Source organism: Sebastes umbrosus, chromosome 13 (assembly GCF_015220745.1).
Source record: "Sebastes umbrosus isolate fSebUmb1 chromosome 13, fSebUmb1.pri, whole genome shotgun sequence".
Classification (NCBI taxonomy): Eukaryota; Metazoa; Chordata; class Actinopteri; order Perciformes; family Sebastidae; genus Sebastes; species Sebastes umbrosus.
This window is the reverse complement of record NC_051281.1, coordinates 17,190,848-17,212,114: the sequence shown is the minus strand read 5'-3', so window position 1 is coordinate 17,212,114 and position 21,267 is coordinate 17,190,848. Positions and strand designations below refer to the sequence as shown.

General features: G+C 37.2%; 1 protein-coding gene across 6 annotated transcripts in view; it reads right to left on the bottom strand.

The window, feature by feature from the left end:
- uggt2 (UDP-glucose glycoprotein glucosyltransferase 2) overlaps nucleotides 1–16,720 on the bottom strand; it is a 42,503-nt gene extending 25,783 nt beyond the window's left edge. The window contains exons 1-22 of one of the 6 annotated variants that reach the window (XR_005209602.1): nucleotides 16,457–16,720; nucleotides 14,678–14,829; nucleotides 12,778–12,860; nucleotides 12,542–12,672; nucleotides 10,932–11,044; nucleotides 10,556–10,733; nucleotides 8,554–8,650; nucleotides 8,405–8,471; nucleotides 8,135–8,235; nucleotides 7,743–7,842; nucleotides 7,252–7,312; nucleotides 6,870–6,961; nucleotides 6,556–6,706; nucleotides 5,106–5,225; nucleotides 4,673–4,758; nucleotides 4,402–4,537; nucleotides 3,994–4,125; nucleotides 3,705–3,869; nucleotides 3,076–3,199; nucleotides 2,895–2,993; nucleotides 1,904–1,998; nucleotides 530–736 (exon numbers count right to left, since the gene is read on the bottom strand). Coding sequence is in view for 5 of the 6 variants with exons in the window: in XM_037789999.1 (XP_037645927.1) it covers nucleotides 530–736; nucleotides 1,904–1,998; nucleotides 2,895–2,993; nucleotides 3,076–3,199; nucleotides 3,705–3,869; nucleotides 3,994–4,125; nucleotides 4,402–4,537; nucleotides 4,673–4,758; nucleotides 5,106–5,225; nucleotides 6,556–6,706; nucleotides 6,870–6,961; nucleotides 7,252–7,312; nucleotides 7,743–7,842; nucleotides 8,135–8,235; nucleotides 8,405–8,471; nucleotides 8,554–8,650; nucleotides 10,556–10,733; nucleotides 10,932–11,044; nucleotides 12,542–12,672; nucleotides 12,778–12,860; nucleotides 14,678–14,829; nucleotides 16,457–16,483 (2,517 nt within the window). In the remaining variant the exon portion in view is untranslated. Of the gene's footprint in view, nucleotides 1–529; nucleotides 737–1,903; nucleotides 1,999–2,894; nucleotides 2,994–3,075; nucleotides 3,200–3,704; nucleotides 3,870–3,993; nucleotides 4,126–4,401; nucleotides 4,538–4,672; nucleotides 4,759–5,105; nucleotides 5,226–6,555; nucleotides 6,707–6,869; nucleotides 6,962–7,251; nucleotides 7,313–7,742; nucleotides 7,843–8,134; nucleotides 8,236–8,404; nucleotides 8,472–8,553; nucleotides 8,651–10,555; nucleotides 10,734–10,931; nucleotides 11,045–12,541; nucleotides 12,673–12,777; nucleotides 12,861–14,677; nucleotides 14,830–16,420 lie in introns of all 6 variants that reach the window. The other 5 variants (XM_037789999.1, XM_037789998.1, XM_037790001.1 and 2 more) reach the window with 5 other exon arrangements.
- Nucleotides 16,721–21,267: the final 4,547 nt, after the last annotated feature.

Sequence of the window (21,267 nt, the reverse complement as noted above, 5' to 3'; positions counted from 1 at the left end):
AAATGCTAAGTAAGGCTAATTGCAATTGCATTGCATTGTTAATGTGAGTGTATGTGTGATAGTCATGTTTAAATGATTTTTGGGGTTTGAAGTTGTTGCTTACCAAATATCTCAATATTGATCTAAAAGTATATCAATATGATACTATTGTGATACTATTATAGAGATGACTATTGATGCTTTGAGAAGACATTCAAACACAAAGTTATTATGAGAAATGAAACTAATGTGGCCTTGAGGACGGGCAAACTATGCAAAAATGTATATCATGTAACAATAACGACAATTCAAGACCTCATCTAGACTCATGTCACAATATAATCAGCAAATCAATATATTGCACAGCTGTACCTAAAACACAGGACGCACATTTACTACTTTGATGTAATTAAAAAACACAAACACTAAATGCTTGAAATGTAGAAAAAAAATGGGAATCAAATGTTTGGTAACTGATTGTCTCTGATGTGAAAAAACAAAACAAAACAAAACAAAAAAACAGAACTGCATTCCTTAATCACTCCTTTACCTGCATCAGTAAGTCCTTTATCTTGGTCCCTTGTTGGAGGAGCTGGCCGCTCTCCTCTTTCAGGAGTTTTTGCACAAACTCTCCTGCAGCCTTATTCTTCTGGGTGAGGAGAGAGGCCCAGATAGCCCTGTACAGCACAGTGTTATCTTCGCTGGGCTTTCCGCTGGGGTTATCTATCACCCCCACACGCACTCCAGGGCTGGCCTTCTGCTTGCACACACACACAAACACAGCAGTGATATAATTCACACAAATATCACACATTCTCATATTTCCACAGACCGCAGGTGTCACTGAGAGAGAGCACTGGGAAAAGAGAGCGTTGATTGCTTAAAAGTAACCGTAAAGGTTTCTCCTTTTCTGCTTATTTTAACAGCAAGGAATCTTTTCTTTTTTTCATGACAGAAAAAATGCCTGCTTGCTGTATCACACATCTGTAGTGTATCAACAGTGAATATTTCATTTTAGAGGCATCTGTATTGATGATTTTGGGAGGACATACATGCAGAAATTTCATTTTCAGAATAAATTGACTTAGTTTAAGCCCTAATCAGTAAAAAATGATGTTAGATTTACTGTTTTATATCTGCAGGAACACCAGCTGCAAGATTCATATCGGTATTTATGCTTTTAACGCATAATATACAACAACACACATAAACACATGCCATACAGTATATGTACATTTGTAGATCATGTCTTTCAAAATGTTCCCTTATAGAAAGAAAGTAGGGCTGTCAACCGATTAAAATATGTAATTGCATGATGGTTTATCTGTTCAAAATGTACCTTAAAAGGGAGATTTGTGAAGTATTTAATACTCTTATCAACATGGGAGTGGGCAAATATGCTTGCCTTATGCAAATGTTTGCATATATTTACACAAATCAATGACAAATATTGTCCAGACAGGATCTGCATTTAGCATTTAAAACAATGCTCAAATCATAACATGGCAAACTGAAGCCCAACAGGCAACAACAGCTGTCAGTGTGTCAGTGTGTTGACTTGACTATGACTTGCCACAAACTGCATGTGATAATCATAAAGTGGGCATGTCTGTAAAGGGGAGACTCGTTGGTACCCATAGAAACCATTGAAAATGGCCATGCAAGTTTGGAGCGTTATTTAACCTCCTTCCCAACAAGCTAGTATGACATGGTTGATAACAATGAATTCTTTAGGTTATCTTCACTCTAGCTTTAAAACTGAAAATCGCAAGTTGCGTTAATGCGTTAAAGAAATTAGTGGCGTTAAAACGAATTTGCATTAACGCGTTATTATTGCATTACCTTTGACAGCCCTAAAAGAAAGTAAATGATGGGTTAAAAGAATGGGAAGAGGTGAGCAGGACAGAGAGTAGATGATACTCACCACACGTTTCAGGGCACTGTGTAACAGTTTTCTTCCTGAGACCTTCTCAAAATCTCCGACTATCCACATGGTCACAGCACTCATCCCATCGTCATCTAAGGTAAAAGAGCAATGACTCTGTTGTACTCTAAACTCTACATACATATCACATGGCATTTCAATTTAAGCATTAAAATACATTAAGACCAGTCCGCTGCAGTTTCCTGACGTTTGTACAATAAACTGCTATATAATGAGAAGTACCAGTGGAGGGCAAATGTATTTTGAGTGCTTGTTTTTTTATCTCAATGTCAGCCTAAATGCTTACGTGGCATTTAGCAAGAGCTGCTAATCCTTTAAAAGGGTTAGCTCATGCTTATGCACTGATGAGAATCAGATGAAAGTGAGAAGGAAAAATAGGTACAGTTGTTACAGTGAATGTTCAGTTTGGGTGCACGAGGTGAGAGAGACTGAAACATCTGAGACATACTGAGAGCTCAGTATAATAGCGGAGAATTGTGCCACCTGTCATAGTTAGATCCCCCCCGGTCAGTCAGTCAATCAGTCAGTCAGAAAAGCAGGCAGTCAGCCGGTCGACTAGTCCGCAGAGGGAGGATGGCAATCAGCCTCCTCAGCCTCAGTGAGACAGCTACACTCCAGGCCCGAGCAGTGAAATGCAGCTCTGACGACCATTTAGACTGTTGGCCGGAAGCCAGTCAGCAGACCCAGCAATTATCTCGCTGGAGGCGCAAGCCTGTCTGCTTTAACAAAGGTCAATTTCACACTTTCATAGATCAGTAAAGCAGTGTAGGATTAATTTTTTGTTCAGATACTGCTCATTTTACAGATTTTCAACAAGTAAATGCAGAATGGTTATTCCACTTTAGGTGACAAAATCCAGATGCTTGAATATTTATATTGTTGCAAGTGTTACTGAAAATGAAATGGTGTGCATCTGAAAATGTGTTAATTAGGAAACCAAGGCATAAAATAACAATAAGTGACTTCTTACCGTTATTTGTAAAGTACTTCATTCTCTTAGTCATGACAGCTGTTTTGTCTCTGGAGTCAAAGAATGAAAACATAGTTGTGTCCTCCCAGTCATCTACAACTGTAAAGCAAGAAAGAAAAAAATTAGAAAAAAGAGACAGTTAATGAATAATGGATAGTTTAAGATGAGTAGCACAGGTCACCTGGTTTGGCAGTGAAGTCGAGGTACTTCCGGTCAGTGCTTAGAATAAGAGGATTCATCCTGGGAACCACGTTGGCCTGCTCCATGAGATAGTCCACCACATCTGAGCCCTCGGTCAACTGAGCCTGTAGGCAGAGGACAAAACAGATGATAGTGAGTCACTGACAACATCAGTCCATAAGGACATACTGGATCTTGCCTATTTCTGTACAGCTAACAGTGAAGTGTAAACGTGTCTGCAAATACAAGAATAGAGGGCTAGGGAGGAATATTTACATGCTATAAATTATAAGACTGCACACTGCAATGTCAAAAATGATGCTGGTTATTAATCAATTAGGTAATATGCTTTTAATGATTTACCCCATTATGTTAAACACACAGTGTTAACTAAGTTTTAATCATATTGTCTGCTTCTGCAATAAACCACTATTTAATATCAAGCTTATAGTAACCCCAGGCTAGTATGTGAAATATTACTTGCATACTATAAGCATGGATGAACTGCTATTGGTGCAATTATCTAGGGTTTCTCCACTTCAATTCACTCATATAAGTGTTTATGTATATTAATCTAAAGGTTCTACTCCTGGCAGGTTTCGCAGGTTATTCCCTACAGGCCTGTCGTACCATAAAGACAGCTCTCTGGAAGGCGGTGGTGGTGTCCATTATGCGCTGCAGGAGGATGGTTTCCAGCTCGTCCGGGTCCATCTCATCTGGGCTCAGAGGGACTCCGTTAAATAAAGCCAGTGGCAGAGCACCCAGGCCACTCTTTTTGTAGAAGAGGGTACCGTCCTGGAGCACACGAAACATGGATTGAATCCTTGGATGCTCCTAATTTATTATTTAGCAGGTAATTATTCTTACTTCCGATAAAGGGAAAGAAACAAGACGGAGCTATTTTATTTTATTTCCTTACCTTTCTTTTGTCATCATACTCGGATTCTACACCGAGAATCCTTTCAGCGTTGGCTTTAGGGAATTTTCTCTTCAGGTAAGCAGAGATTGTATCAACAGACAGCGTCTCCCCCACGTCTACTTTGTTGTACAACTGCAAGAGAGTGGCAAGTCAGAACAGATTTGATCACTGTCTTCAGATCTCCGCGACTGTCAATAATTCCCAACTCTATTTGAAAGAGCTGATACCAGAGGCAAAAATCCCACTGACTCATCTAGTCCAATAATGTCTCAAACCACGGGAACACAAGGCACAATAAAACAACTGACTTCTGAGGCACGAAGAGATATGGGCTGGCGAGTGTGCTTTAGCTATTCTTAAAGAAGAGCTTTCTAAAACAACAGAGACTTATAAATGTGATATACTTACAGAGACCATGGACATCAGAGCCTGGGATAAATCGTACTCGTCTGCGATGTAATTCAGCAGTCTGAAAAATCCAACCCCCGCATCTGAGAAGCCATCAATCTCATCTTTGGTGTTGACAACAAACACAAATCCAATTCTATAGAAAAGGGGTAAAAAAACAAGTATTCAATTTGCAGGTGAAATGAGAATCACTACCTGGTTGAGATTATAAATGCCACGAGTGGAACATGTAAACAGCTGTGGAGGTTACATTAGAAATAACAGCACCAACCTCAAGGGGATCTTGTGCTTGTAGAAAAGCTCTGCTAGTTTCACCAGCTCAACACTCTCTTCCCGTACTGGATCTAGGAACAGCACCTGACAAAGGCATCATCATCAAATCTGAATCATAATACATTTACCAATACTCATTATCCAACTTGGATGATGGTTGAATCAATACACCCAGTTCCAGACAGTTCAATGTTAAGTATTCAAAATGTACTCTCTAGGGTTTTCTCTTTTGTGAGAGTGTGCCTGACTGTACTAACTGAAATGTTATGCAAATACCTCGCAATTTGACAAAACATATTTAATCTAGTCTGGCAGAGAAGAGTCAGAAGCATCCAAAGAGTTTCACAGTTGCAATACAATGGAGACCTTTCTCAATTCCATTCCCTTTATCACCACTACCCTGCAGCGTTTCTGGCCTTCAGCAGACTCACCAGGTTGAAGAAATTGCGTCGGATCTGCCGGATGACTCCAGGAAAAGTGGCTCTGAGGAGCTCCTGTACACCCGTCGGCCAGCTGCGGTACGGTGGGTCATTCTCTATGTCGTTTATCCACTGGAAAGTGCATGACAAAAAGAAGGCTCGGGTGAAAATGATGATATTCATGAGTTAAGTACAAGCAACAGAACAGCAACCCTGGAAAAGGTTGAGATTAAGTACCTCACTCAAGGACAATTCAGACTAGTAGAATTGTGTTTTCTATATTTTTTTTACATTTCTTCAATGACGTAGTATCTATCAAATAAATGTAAATACAGACTTTTCGGTTAAGCGCGTTAATGACACAATTTGAGACAATGAGTTACAATACATGGCTTACTCTGATATCATTTGCACTGTGCATCTGTAACCTTCACCAGCAACCCCCGCCCACAACTCCAAATTCAAAACTTTCATTCATAAATGTTGGGTATCCAATGCTAGCATAACTGAATTTCAAAGAGCAACTACATCCTGTACTTGACATTAACGAGCATGGTGATAAGTGTATCCTGTTATTTGTCAGGAGCACCAAGATATTGCAGTGTTACATTAGGTAACTTTTGAAAGAATAATCTCTTTCCTGTTAACAGCTTTATATCTTTATATTTATTTAAGGTGTAAAAGGTGTACAGATTCAACTTAAATGTGCTTTAAGTAGAGCATCCTACCTGCTCAATAAAGAGGTAATTACATGCGTAAGAATAAAGCTATATTTTATTTAATTTAAAATTGTATTTTGAGACACATTTCGCTTTTAACAAATATTGCACCTGCTGCGATATGAAAAGTGCAGTAGGCCATATTGCGATTTTGATAAAATTTCGATCGATTGTGCAGCCCTAAATAAAGCTGTTGCACGGCACATAAGTGAACAGTTCTGTGGACAGAAATATGCTTGATCTGACGTGCACAACATTTAACATGTACACTTGTTATCAAGCTCTACCACCCACCATCAGTAAGCTATTAGATATGGCTTTTTATGATAAATGACCATAATCATAGATGCAAAACAATCCATCATCTCTGGCCAATCTGGCACTAACAGTGGTCTTTCTCTCTGTGACTTGCGGTACAAGCCTCCCCACATATTCTCCGTATCTAGAAGGGGAGATACAAGCTGAAATGACAGACCTCTTGGTTTTATGTGGAAAGGCTTAAATTCTTCATTTCTTTGACATTTTTATAGTACATAGAATATTAAAATGGCTAGAGGGGCAAATGAAAAGTTTTTTTAATTTGATTCTTGGCTGAATTCCCAATTAATACCTGAAGTTTCTGGCAGGCTCGAGACTGTTGCAATAGCCGGATGACTGATATTTACACCCTGGTACACAAAGAAGAAAAAACACCTGCAGTGTTGATCTGGGCCAGAAGAATAATGCGTTTGGACAGGACTCACCATTATAGCTGGATGTCTGATATCTAAGGCATAGCTGTCATCCACAGCGTTCACAGGTAACCTCAGCAGCTTGCCCTGATGTTCTCCTTTTATGCCGAGGTTATGAAGCCCCTCCAAGACCCTGGCCTCAGCTCTGAGAATGTCTAAAATGCTGTAAATATAAAATCACAGGTTAGTGTTTTATACATATTAGCTGTGTGGCAGTGGTTTTTGCGGTGCACCAAACTCTGATCTTGTTGCAACAGGATTACTGAGCCAAAGCATATGTCTGAGGCTTCCTGGGGAGAGCACAGGCAGACCTGCTGGGTTCCTACCTGAAAGGGTTGTGAGAGTCCAGATCAATGTGCAGTCCGTTGATGAAGAGCTCCCCGTCTCCCGGGTGAACACCGATGGTCTCGCTGAGACGCTGAAAGAATAAGCTCAAAGTTTTTAGTCGAACGCCAAAACCCTTAAATGAGCGATTCTACCTTTAATGTCCGATCTTTCGACAAGAAAAGATGTGTACAGAGTCTACATCAGTAAATAGAAGAGAGAAAGTGCGTGCAGAGACTAGGAGAAAATACAATTTCACATTTGAGGTTATGGAATTGTATTTCAGATACAGATTAGAGACTCATTGTCTAAAATAAAACTAAGGACGTTATCAAAGAAAACCTCCTGCACCATCATGTGGAAATGCTGCTTATTATATCGCACCTTTTGGTTCTCCTCAATTTCTTTTCTCATTTCCTGCTTTACGGCCACTCTTGTCAGTGATCTGTGGGAACAGTAAAACATGTACAGTCACCATCAGCTTTTAGCACGTCCCAAGCCGGCAGTAAAATGCCAGTTTTAATCTCCAAAAACCTGTGGGTCCTCAAGATGGTACGTTTTCAGTCAACTCCCTATAAACACCTAACTCTTACTCAGCACTTTTTGGTATTATTACAAGCTGCCTGAGCCAAAATAAGCAAACATCAAAAAGCTGATTAGATCTCTGTATTGAAGTTTGTATGTATTGTGGATAATGCTCAAACAAATGCGTTTATAAAAGACATATTTCATGTGCACTTTAATAACATCATTTGTTGTGCCTGGATTCACACATTGTATCACAGACTAGGGCTCCTAAAAATATGGATTTTTGGAATGGTACCAAATGTGTTAGCCAGTCAGCCAGAAAGAGAAAATAAGATGAATTTTCTGACCTGGCTTTGCTCGGGAAGTTCTGACTGAGGTCTCGCATGAGCTTCAAAGCATCAAACTTTGGCACGGACAGGATTCTGGCAGCTGCCTGCACACTAAGATCTGTGGAGATTAAATAATGATATCATCAACATTTATACAGTATCTACGAGTGCACATTATGTTTACACAAATTAAATACATGCAAAATAAATTACATTCAATATGTGGTGTTAAAATTATTAACTGTAAGTCAAAGACAACAATACAAAATAAAATCATCCCCAGCCACAAATGGTATAATATGCAATAACTCAAAAGCTAAAACAAATTTTGCATTGCAGTAATCATACATTCCTGTGTTGATTTTTTTTCCCTTATAATAAATTGAACAACTGAAATAGAAAATCGAGACCTTGCATTTCCCACACTTTGAGAGGGACCATGTCATTGGTACTCTCCAGGAGATGTTTGCGAAGGTCGGCGAGTTGCTCCTGGAGTTCAGGGTGAGATTTTCTTAAGAGAGGAAAGTGAAAAAAAGGAAGATACAAATACAATCAAGGATTTCTTTTTTATCTCTTTATAAAGTAACACAGGGCACAGGATGCCCAGCAGTAAAAACAGAAAATACAATAGAAGAAAAAAATCTTCATGGTAAATGTAAGGTTACATTTAAGCTACTTACTTTAACGTTCCAAAAACGAACCCTTGGACTTCATCAATATTGTCATCCTCAGCGTTTGTAACTGAATCTGCAAAGCACAAGCTTTGTGTTTTATTGCCTTGGACACAAGCGAAGTCCAGCACAGAATGTTTGATAAGTCACAAGCTGACCTTTTACTTTGGTGTCATCCACAGCTTTGTATTCTGTGCTTTTGATAGCCAGCTCAACACCATACCCAGATAAAAGCATCTTTTGAGGCTTTGGCTCCTGCAGGCAGTGAGAGGCACAGTAACGGCTTAAATGGAGAACAGTGTAGAGTTTTGTTTACATGTACATTTCTGTCAAAAGTACTGTGACAATAATCATCAAGTCTGCAGATCCATCCCATGGGGGATGCTTTCTGCCCATACTATATACAATACATGGCCAAAATTATGTGGACGACCATACTAATTAGCAGGGCAATAAAATCAAGCACACAGACAGGTTAATCTCCATTCATAAACATTGGAAGTAGAGTGGGCTACACACAGTGAAGAGACTTTCAATATGGCACTGTGATAGGATGCCATCTTTCCAATAAGTTAATCAGATTTCTGGTCTGCTAGATATTGCCACAGTACGCTGTAAGTTCTGTTATTGTGAAACAGAAATGCCTAGGAGCAACAACAGCTTAGCTGCACAGCAGTAGGCTGAATGCTGACGCCCGAGAAATTATCTTAACTTGCAAGAGTTGCAGCAGTCGTCACCGAGTTCCAAAATGCCTCGGGATGCAACATCAGCACATGATCCGTATTTTTGGGAACTTCACGATATGGGTCTCTATGGCTGCACAGCAGTACGCATGCCTAACATCACTATGTGCAATGCCAAGTGTGGCCGTGCTCGCCTCGCGATTGGCTTGGTGGGCGTGTGGGCGGGACTATGATACCGCGGCTCCAGCGTCCGATCACTACTGCGCAGACTCTGGCTCCAAATGACGTAAAAATCAGAAGTTGGCAGCTACCGTATCCGGGATATTTTGGCTTCACTTTTGTACAATGGGAGGAAGTGGAGGTGCGTTGTCCATTGTTATATACAATTTATGGTCTGGACAGTACCAACTGCACAGCTTGGTGGAGAGGAGTAATGGTCTGGGCTTGTTTTTCATTGTTTGGGCTAGGCTCCTTCCAATTAAGAAAAATGTTAACACTTGACTGACCTGAACCTGATCAAACACCGTTTGGTTGAGTCAGTATGCCGTTTGCAAATCGGACATTATCAGCCAACACCAGTGCCTAGCGCTTCACATATGGCTTCACGTTTTGCCAATACCCTGAAGAAGACTGTCATGTTGAAATGTTGGTAAATTATCAAATAATTTTTTGCATCATGGCTACGAGTGTGCAACTATTCTCCTCTACACCTGTAATGTTCAGGTATCCAAATTCTTTTGGCCATGTATTGTATGTCTATATATTATCCCCTCAACTGTGTTTGATGTGTATCTCCCATGTTTACGTGTTTTCAAAACCAGACAGCCAGTGAAAGTTATTAACTATAACACGTTTTTACCAGAGGGAACAAGAAGCACATGTGCCCCCACATACTGCAGCAGATTCACTGACATTCAACCTTGACACTAATGTCACTCAGATTCAAAGCGCTGCCTCGTGCTTTCACAGGCAACATCAGAAGTCTTTCACACCCACACTCTGCTTTTCTTCAACAGACTTCTTAAAGAAAAGCACCTTTTACTCCATCAAAGGCGTCTGTATCTCGGGTTAGTTCTTGAGTTTTCAGTTAGATTTTGAGGAATGTACTAAAAGGAATAATATGTCACTGTTGTATCACTGCAATAGTGCTATCATCAAAAGTAAAGATGAAACAATGGAGGTCTCTGGCACAGAGGAATAAGCTATAATAGGCTTTGGCTGCGCAGGCAATACGTGTTAGTAAAATAGATTGTTGGTTTTGATCTTTTCATGGGATTTGTTGACGGTAAGAAAAATATAGACTATCACAAGCCTTATATCCTTTAAAACAGAGCTCTTCTGTGTGAAAAACAAAAGATACAATCACAAGTTAGATTTCTAGATAACGTTTTCACAAACAGGAAACCACATTCATTATTAAAGACATTTAATCAGTGGAACACCACTTTAAAATGGCTGCAAAAGCATTGCTACTCACCGCTACAAAATGCCGCAGCACATATATAAGTGTGCCGTCTCCAGCCTTCTCTGACAGCACCTTATGAAACGAGGTGAACTTCTTGGTTCCAATCTCAGCATAGAGGATCACGACTGGCACATCTGTTTTATTGACCCCTGGATATATGTGATCGTTCTTGTATAAATATGGTTTTGGCCTGCAAACGTTTGGAAATGTTGTTAAAGATATTTCAATTTAAAAAAAATGATTTGTATCAAAAACATGTTGGTGTTCATTACAGGCAAATTGCAGTCGGTGAAAGCAACATTTTTATAACAAAATAACCGTAAACTTTGTATCTTGTTCTGCTCTACAGAATGAGTTTATCCACGAAGGGGGAAGACTTCTGTGTTACCTGCCTGCAGCTGCCTTCAGGAGCTTCTTGATGTCCTTGGTACTGCAGCTATGTTGACCATGGATGGAGACAAAGGCAGGGCAAGCCTCAGGCGGAGGCTCATCACTGGCTATCTGTGAGAGAGCGTGGAGGAGTGAAGGATTGTTCTAGAACACACTGGCCACAACATGACGCTAGCACTGCCAGGATCACTCTTTAACTTGGGCCAAGGTTAATCATAGATAAATCTTTCACTTGATTGATTTATTCTCAATATTCTCCACAATTTCCACTGTGCAGCACAACACCTCATTTCAGCTGCAAAAGGCCATTATTCATTCAAGTTTAACACATTTTAGAGAACTTCATCAACCAGTGCATTGCTGTCACCAAAATGGAATTTCTCCTTATCATATCTGAGACCATGACAATTAAAAGGCTAAAGAACTATGTACACAGAGTGCACTGAAATTTCATTAAGAGTCACTCAGTATTAAAGTCAAATTTAGCCCTAAGGCAACTGAGTAGTATCCATTTAAAATTCATGTCATATGAACACCAGTTTCACAGGATAATCAGCATATACCTTTCATGTATTGCTCTCTCTTACATTAAGCACTTAAACCTGCAGTAGGCAGAATATGTTTGGCATCATTGGGCAACAATTCCATAATAACCTTTCAGCATATTGTAATTCAACTATTCTGAGAGATAACTAGACATCTGCACCTCCTCATGGCTCTGTTTTCAGGCTTTAAACAATTTCAGAGAGAGACTGCGTTTCTATTGAGCGTTCCTATTGGCTGTGCTCCGGCTGGTGGGCGGTGCTTGGTATTTCCTCAACTGATCTCAACATGGCTGCCAGGTCAGAAACTATTTCATTTTACAGCTAAACAGTACACTACAAGATGATTCTGAAAACATTTGAGGTGAGAAATAGGCGTTACAGTAACAGCGCTGCCTAGCTTAACCGTTTGATCAGAGTTTGCAAGTAATTGACAGCCGCTCTTAGACAGTAAGGCTCCAGCTCGGCTCTGATTGGTTGTTTTCCTCCGGTCTGTGAAATCTTGCAGATGCCATTAGGAGCACCAGAGGACACAGAGACACAGGATTTAGGGATTTTTTGTAAATAATCTACATTTGACAACATGTGATAGGTTTATTAATTTAATTCAATTTACTGGACCTAAAGATTGATCTGTTATTAATTCTTTTGGCATTAAGACATGGTCAGATTGACATTTATTAAACATTTATGTCTAAAAATGTTTTGCATATAAGAATATGCACAATGTGCATGTTGACAAATGCATCTGAGAGTAATACAAAAAGCAGTCTTTTCGATTTTGATCACCAACACTAACTGTTTGTCACTGGATCAATCACAGATAATTAACCTTAAACGTTTAAATTCTGTGAGAAACCACAGATATATACAAATACTGTTTTGGGAAAATGAGTTATTGATGTGTAGAATTTCACACAGTAGAAATCGAGAAAACTGTAAGTAAGGCCTGCAGAGCAACCTGGGTCAAGAATAGGATTAACAGACAATACATGCATGCCGTAATATTCCCACGCTGCTCTTGAGAAGGTTTTGAAATAGTCATACTATTTTGATCACAACATACCTGCTGGGATGCATGAACAGCTGGTGAGTATGACCGTAGGGCCAGAGCGAATCTGAGGAGATTAACTTGAAGATCTGTGAGGAACTGGCCAGCCTTCTTGAGGATCAGGTTGTAGTACGAGCGCACAGATTCTGTGAGACACATCAACATTAGTAATAATGAGGTTTCTTAGAAAAGACGCACACCTGTCCATGTGTCAAAGTATTTAAAATCTATTTTGGAATCAAACAACATACCTCCGTGCTTGTATACAGTGAGCTCTTTCACAGTGTCAACAAACTGCCAGAATTTCTCATTCCCATCTTCTCCAATAAACTCGCTGCACAAGAGTAAAGTATTAGTCAGCATTATTCAGTGACCACAGTATGTACCTAAGTAACTACTTAAAGCTATAGACCATAATCATTTCATATTTTCTGGTAATAATTCTGCCCAGTCTCGGTTCCATAATGTCCACTGTGAAGTATCACACAGCATTACACAGACCTTAAAGGCAAGCAGTAGGTTACAATCAGAATATTTTCACACACAAGAAAAAAACAAATCACATATTGATGACCAAAATGTCTAGTAACCCCATAAAAAAATAACTTTATACATAGTAAGTCATAAACAGTGCAACAACAACAAAATTACTTTGCTTGCTATTTAAGTCCATTATATATGAAAAGTGAATACTAAAGTTATAATCCACTACAGGGGACTTATTTACAGAATTGTTATGTCTTTTGGTATGGAATCTGTCAATATATTAATATTTTTTCCCCAATGAATACACAATTTTTATAACTTCTAGTCGTTCCCAGCCACTTGAATATGAAGCAATTAACAAGAAACAAAATTATGTTCAAACTAGGGCTGTCAAAATGAACGTGATAATAATGCGTTTACACAAATTCCTTTTAACGCCACTAATTTCTCCAACACATTAATACAATCAGGCTTTCGCAGGTTATAGCAGGATCAGTTTTGAAGCTAGAGTAAAGATACTGGTATCATATGAAACTAGAAAACCTAAGGAATCCATTGATACCAAGTCGTACTAGCTTGTCGCGAAGAAGGTTAAATAATGCTCCAAACTTGCACTACATTTTAATGAGGAAAAATGCAGTACCTGTGAGAGTTTCATGACAATATATGTCATTGTTTTGTGTTTTTAATTGATTTCCAATAATATATACATACATTTGCATAAAGAAAGCATATTTGCCCTCTCCCATGTTGATAAGAGTATTAAATACTTGACAGATCTCCCTATAAGGTACATTTAAAACCGATAAAAAAAATGTGTGATTAATTTGCGGTTAATCACAATTAATCATGGACAATCATGCGATTAATCGCGATTAAATATTTTAATCGATTGATAAACCTAGTTCAAACACTCTGAATAATATCTGTATTTATTGCCATGGCCCATGAGAGGTCAAGTTCTCTGTATTTTAGTGGGAATTTGAATGTTTGAACAACCTGGTTTTTATTTAACCATTAAAAACATACACATTGTTGCTTTTTTATAGGCTGACTCCAGATTTTTATTTAGACTCGATATTTTTAGATTAAACTACTTGTAAGACAACAAAGAAAGAAAGAAAGACAAGAAAAGATTCAGTAACCAGGATTTTAGGCCTGGCAATGGGCTTTGAAAAGACATTTAGACCTACATGCTGGGAAACTGAATTTATAGAAACTATAACTGAGCAGAATTAACTAAATGAAAATATGAGGGGGGTATAGGGTTCATTTAGAGCCCCCTAACATTAAAATCCTGGTTACGGCCCTGCTTGTTGCAGATTGGTGTGAGTGCCAGATACCAGTAGATAGATAGATAGATAGATAGATAGATAGATAGATAGATAGTAACTTTATTGATCCCTGGGGAAATTCAAGTTTCCAGCATCACAGTTCCATAGTGCAAAACATGTTAGTAAAAAGGCAGTAAAAAAGTTAGTAGTGCAAAGTACAAAGTACAAAAAAATATACCAGATATAAAAATACAAATATATACAAATACAAGAAAACTGTTAAAACTGAATATAGTGCAGGGTAACAGCTGTGATACAGACTATTAAAAAAAGTGAATATAGTGCAGAAGAGACTGTTAAAAATGAGTATGCCTGTCCAAGGGGTGAGTACCTTGTCTCCAGGAGGAAAGGCGTCATGCTCCACTTTGCTTTTAGACTGGCAGTGACGCCCTTGGGTGCTGATTTGACATGATGTATATTCAGCAGCAGCAGTGACAGCACAATAACGTTCCTCATTATATCCCGGAGAGACCTTACATGAACCTACAAGTGGTAGAGAGTAAACACACCAAAGCCAAGTCAGTACAGTTCCTTTTGCCTTATTGGCATGACTGTCAGGTGAACAATATTACCAAGGCGTCAATTCAATAATAAATAAAAATAAAAAAAGAACAAAATTAAAACAAAAACATATATATATATATATATATATATATATATACATATATACAATTCATTAAGCAAATTACAATATATAGATATTTAAAAAAGAACATGCATGTAAATGGAAGAAAACAATAAAGAAGTAATTACTGTTTGTTGTGTCAATAGAACAAACAAACAAATAAAAAACTATTAATAACAATATATTGCAATATCAAAGGATAAATGTAAAAAAAAAAAGGCAGAGTGTGAGTTACATCTATTATGTGTTGTTGTGGTTGTCTCTTAGGCTGTGACATGCACTGACATATCCTGCAGCTTCTATGGCGATGACACTATTTTCTCCAAGTAGATGTTGTATTTTATTTTGGTCAGAGAGGGAATCAAAATCTTGGGAGTTTACATTTAATGTTTGTAAAGAAATTTCCTAATTTCTTCATATATGCTACATTGTAGCAGGAAATGTTGCTCTGTCTCCACCTGTCTCTGTGGATAGAGCTGTCTCTCTCTCTCTACCTGTCTCTGTGGACAGAGCTGTCTCTCTCTCTCTACCTGTCTCTGTGGACAGAGCTGTCTCTCTCTCTCTACCTGTCTCTGTGGACAGAGCTGTCTCTCTCTCTCTACCTGTCTCTGTGGACAGAGCTGTCTCTCTCTCTCCACCTGTCTCTGTGGATAGAGCTGTCTCTCTCTCTCTACCTGTCTCTGTGGACAGAGCTGTCTCTCTCTCTCTACCTGTCTCTGTGGACAGAGCTGTCTCTCTCTCTCTACCTGTCTCTGTGGACAGAGCTGTCTCTCTCTCTCTACCTGTCTCTGTGGACAGAGCTGACACAGCCTGTCTTCTCTAGATTTTGTAGGAAGACCAGTAAAGACGCCGTTACAGTAGTCAAGTTTGCTGAAGATAAATACATGGACTAGTTTTCCAAATCCTGCTGAGACATCAGTCCTCTAATTCTTGCTATATTCTTCAGGTGATAGAAGGCTGTCTTTGTAATTGCCTTAATATGAGTGTTAAAGCTCAAGTCAGAGTCCATGATTACACCAAGATTTCTGGCTTGGTCTGAGCTTTTTAACATCACAGATTGTAGGTGAGCACTAACCTTTAATCTTTATTCTTTGGCTCCAAAAACTACGACCTCAGTTTTGTCTTTGTTCAGCTGAAGAAAACTGGCACATCCAATTATTGACTTGAGAAGTGCCAGTCAGTGCCACGTAGTCTTAAGTTACTATCTAAACCACAACACCAATGCACTAGACGTCTAACCTCAGACATTCAGTGAACACTTGTTGAGGAAGATGCTATCTAGTAGCTACATGTGGAAAAATCAAGTGTTTGTTAGCTACACCGATATATAAAATAAAACACCTTCAAAGGGGTCAGACAGAGAAGTTAACTTAGCTGTAGCATAAAAGCTAGCGTTACACTCGCGTTATTTTAACATAAACATGCAACAGTACATTATAAATACATTACCATTGGTCAGTGTGTTGCCAGTAATAAATCCCTCACCCCGTTAGAGATGCTGACCGCTTCCATACAGAGATACAAGGCTTCAGGGAGGTATTTTGGGCAGCTAAGCTAAGCTAACAAGCAGTACTACCGCTAAGGTTGCTAGCTGGTTGCCAGGGCAGCGGCGTATCATGGTAACCGTTATTCGTGTCTGAAAACAACCGTAAAATGAAAATAAATCATGGTGTGTTTTTATTTATTATAAGCACAATTTGTCAATTTGTTTAGATGGATAAAAGTGGTGACAGTGGGTGTAAAAGTTTAGAAAAATCTGGTGGTTAAAGTTGTATTTTTATTCAGGCACAGTGGTGGACAGCGAAGGAGGCAGAAACACTTTCCCCCACTAAACACTGGAGCCTTTTTCATTTATTTATTTATATTTTTATTTTTTATTATTATTTCAAAATGACAGTATACATAGTAACCAACATAAAATTAAAAAAAGCACAATAAATAAAATAAATAAAATAATAATAAAAAAAGACCACGTGAGAGTATGACAATAATTTCACTTAAAAACTTTAAAGATGTTGCATACATTCATTGTTTTCATTGCTTTTTTGTTTTGTGAGGAAGAAATTCTTGACAGATATAATTCCATTTCTTTCATAAATACAAAGAAATTAGGCTTTTTTTTTCTTTTTTTTAATTATTATTTCAAAATGACAGTATACATAGTAACAGCAGAAAACATTAAAAACATTTACATACAGAAGAAGCATAGTGATAACATAAACAAAGAGCTATGCCAAACATAAAAGGACAACAGAGAAATGAAACAAAACAAACATAAAATTAAAAATTAAAAAATAAAATAAATAATAAGAAAAACAGACCACGCGAGAGTATGACAATAATTTCACTTAAAAACTTTAAAGATATTGCACACATTCATTGTTTTCATTGCTTTTTTGTTTTGTGAGGAAGAAATTGTTGACAGATATAGATCCATTTCTTTCATAAATACAAAGAAATTAGGCTTTTTTTTGGTAAATTTACACTTGTGAATGTGGAACTTCGCGAGAATTAAAATGAAATTAATAAGAAACAATGCATTACTGTCTTTGTCACTGTAATTATAGCAATCAAATATAATATTTCTATAGTACAGTGCAAAATCTGAGGAAATGTTAACAAGTATAAAATTATTGACATCTTTCCACAATTCACATGTAAATTTAAAGGACCAGAATAAATGAGAGCAAGTTTCAGGATGTGATTCGCAGAAGGAACAATTTACGTTTATGTCACTCTTTAACTTTTGTAAGAAATATTTCACTGGATAGAATCTGTGGATCAACTTAAATGACACCTTTTACCTTATTTGTTAGAAGGAACTTTTGCTGTAAGGACCAAACTTTCTTCCAGTCAATATCATAAAGACTGGAGCATGTTTCATTCATTCATTCATTCATTCATTCATTCATTCATTCTCACTGTGCAATATCATTTTCCACTCGTGCAATTTTGTTAATAGTCTGTTTATTGTCAATACTGTATATACTGCTCCTATTTTTTATACTTCCTTCTATTTAAATGGTTCATATTTTGTTACACTTTGTTTAGCTCTTTTTTACTGTGTTAGCTGATGCATCTTGTTTTTTGCAATATCCCCTTTGATGCTGTACACTGCAAATTTCCCCATTGTGGGACTAATAAAGGAATATCTTATCTTATCTTATCTTATCTTATCTTATGATGTGCTAATGTTGAGATAGCACATGCAGAGTGTTGTAATTTAACAACTGATAGGCCCTAATAATAATAATAACATTAATTATAATAGTTATTATAGATGAAACAATTTCTATATCAATCTATCAGTCAATCATCAGAATATTAAAGGGGGTTGTGCAGCAATTTAGTATCAGACTCCCATTGGTGTATTTGTGTGAGGGAAAAGGTCTAAATAAATGCATTAGATGCTGAGATATTCTGATTTATTATCTGTATGGCTTAAAAATGCTGGATCCTACTATTTTCAATCCAGGCAACTCTTATAGTATCTTTCATTAGACCCTCACTACCTGGTAAAAGCTCACTTCTTTGGATCTCCATGCACCCAGCTTGTGAAGCAGGCTTTTACAAAACCTTAAGTTTTCCAAACCCAAGCCAAGATAACACCAATAACATCATAGGGTAATTTTGGAAAGATCCCTCCAAAGCCACACTCCTTTAAATTTAATTTTGGTGTCATTTTGTAAAAACATTCTCTATTTCATATCAATTGAAACTTTTTGCAGTTGGCCGCTATGAAATGACAAAACAATATGAAAATAAATGCAAAAATAATTGGTACTGCTTAATTAACCAAAGAAGCTGTAATGACAGAAGACCATATGACATAAAAAATAAATTAATTTAAAAAAAGATAGGTAGATAGATATGCCAGTAAGGCAATACACCAATATGTTATGGTTCCAATGGATGTGTGACTACTGCAAAAAGGATAAAGACCAAAAAACAAAGTTAAATGAAATAAAGAAAAAGAAAATAAGATTTAAAAAAATAAATTAAAATTAAATAAATAATAATAAATAAAGTACACATTGACAGTAATGATAATTATAGGATAAATCCCAAACTAAAGATAAAATAGGTTTACAAGCTTTAGCAAATGGACAATTTAACTGTTAGTGGTCGTTTCTGTTTACATAAATCAAACTTTATGATGTCATACAATTGAGCTGAGGGAGAGAAATAGTGAGTAGCCGTAAAGTGGGACACCGCCTAATGTGGGACACCCAAGCTCCAGTGGGTGTAGGTCTTCCTTAAACAAATAAAAGTCAATAAAACTATTGATATTTGATGTCTTTCTATATGCCTAAATACTTCAAAACTATTATAATCTTTATTTATTTATTATTATTTATAGTCTTATTGTTTGTTTGATGTTGTTCGATTCTCCATGTAACATCCACACATAAGCCTAGATTTTGTAGCAACAATAATATGCTAAGTGGTAAAATTACTGAACATGTGATTGAACATTTAGCCATGAATGTTTCCTACATTAACTAATGTGACTTAGGCCTTTTAACAGGGTGTCTTTTAACAGACTTTTTAGTGTCCTTCATTTCGGACATGACTGTCCCACATTAGGAAATAAAGATTTGTCTGAGAGAACTTACACTAAGAGTACTGATACCATTTCTTTTATGTGTGTGATATCTGCATTTTATTTTTTGGTTTGATTATGACACATCCTGAGGATGTTGGAGTGGTACTGGGTTTGTATTTGTATTGGCTTCATATTGCAAGAAGTCTGAAATGCAAAAAATGTCCCACATTAAAGGTCCCGTATCGTGCTCATTTTCAGGTTCATACTTGGATTTTGTGTTTCTATTAGAACATGTTTACATGATTTAATGTTAAAAAAAACTCTTTATTTTTGTCATACTGTTTGCCTGAATATGCTTGTATTTACCCTCTGTCTGAAACGCTCCATTTTAGTGCATTTCAACAGAATTGCAACGGAATTGCGTCGCTATGCAACAGTTTGTGTCCATGTTTACTTCCTGTCAGCTGATATTATTTACATACATTACAACAGGAAATAAATTGGGACACATTTAGAATGTTTATGTTTAAAACCGGGTAAGGGTCTATATATTGTATATTTGTGACATCACAAATGGACAGAAATTTCAAACGCACAATTTCTGAATACGGGCTGTGTGTGTTTCTCCGTATATTGAATGTTTTGATAGTTTAACAGTATTTATATAGCACTTAAACCTGCTTTATAATATAAAAAAACTCACTTTTTTACAATATGGGACCTTTAAGCTAATTCGCCCCTATCTCTTCAATCATCAAAGGTCACACTGGGATGAATGCACTTCAAAAAAGTTACAGGGGATTTGATATTTATATATATGGTTAATTGTCCATATTGTCTCTCAGTTCAGTGTCCGTGTGCATGCTTCTGGCTTTAAACAAGATTATAAGATAAGATAAGATAAGATATTCATTTATTAGTCCCCCAGTGGGGAAATTTGCAGTGTACAGCAGCAAAGGGGATAGTGCAAAAAAACAAGATGCATCAGCTAACACAGTAAAAAAAGAGCTAAACAAAGTGTAACAAAATATGAACCATTTAAATAGAAGGAAGTATAAAAATAGATAGATAGATAGATAGATAGATAGATAGATAGATAGATAGATAGATAGATAGATAGATAGTAACTTTATTGATCCCGAGGGAAATTCAAGTTTCCAGCATCACAGTTCCATAGTGCAAAACATGTTAGTAAAAAGGCAGTAAAAAAGTTAGTAGTGCAAAGTACAAAGTACAAAAAAAATATACCAGATATAAAAATACAGGGAGATGAAGAAAACTGTTAAAACTGAATATAGTGCAGGGTAACAGCTGTGATACACGACTATTAAGAAAAAAGTGAATATAGTGCAGAAGAGACTGTTAAAAATGAATATAGTGCATTATTATCTGTCCTGCAGACAGGAGAAGTATACACAGTATTGACAATAAACAGACTATTAACTAAATTGCAGCTGCAGTTACAGCTGCAACAGTACAGTAATGTACCCATTAATGTATCAATAATAAGATAAAATAAGCTAAGATAATATATTCCTTTATTAGTCCTGCAGTGGGGACATTTGCAGTGTACAGCAGCAAAGGGGATAGCGCAAAAAAAACCAAGATGCATCAGCTAACACAGTAAAAAAAGAGCTAAACAAAGTGTAACAAAATATGAACCATTTAAATAGAAGGAAGTATACAAATAGGAGCAGTATATACAGTATTGACAATAAACAGACTATTAACAAAAGTGGGAAATGATATT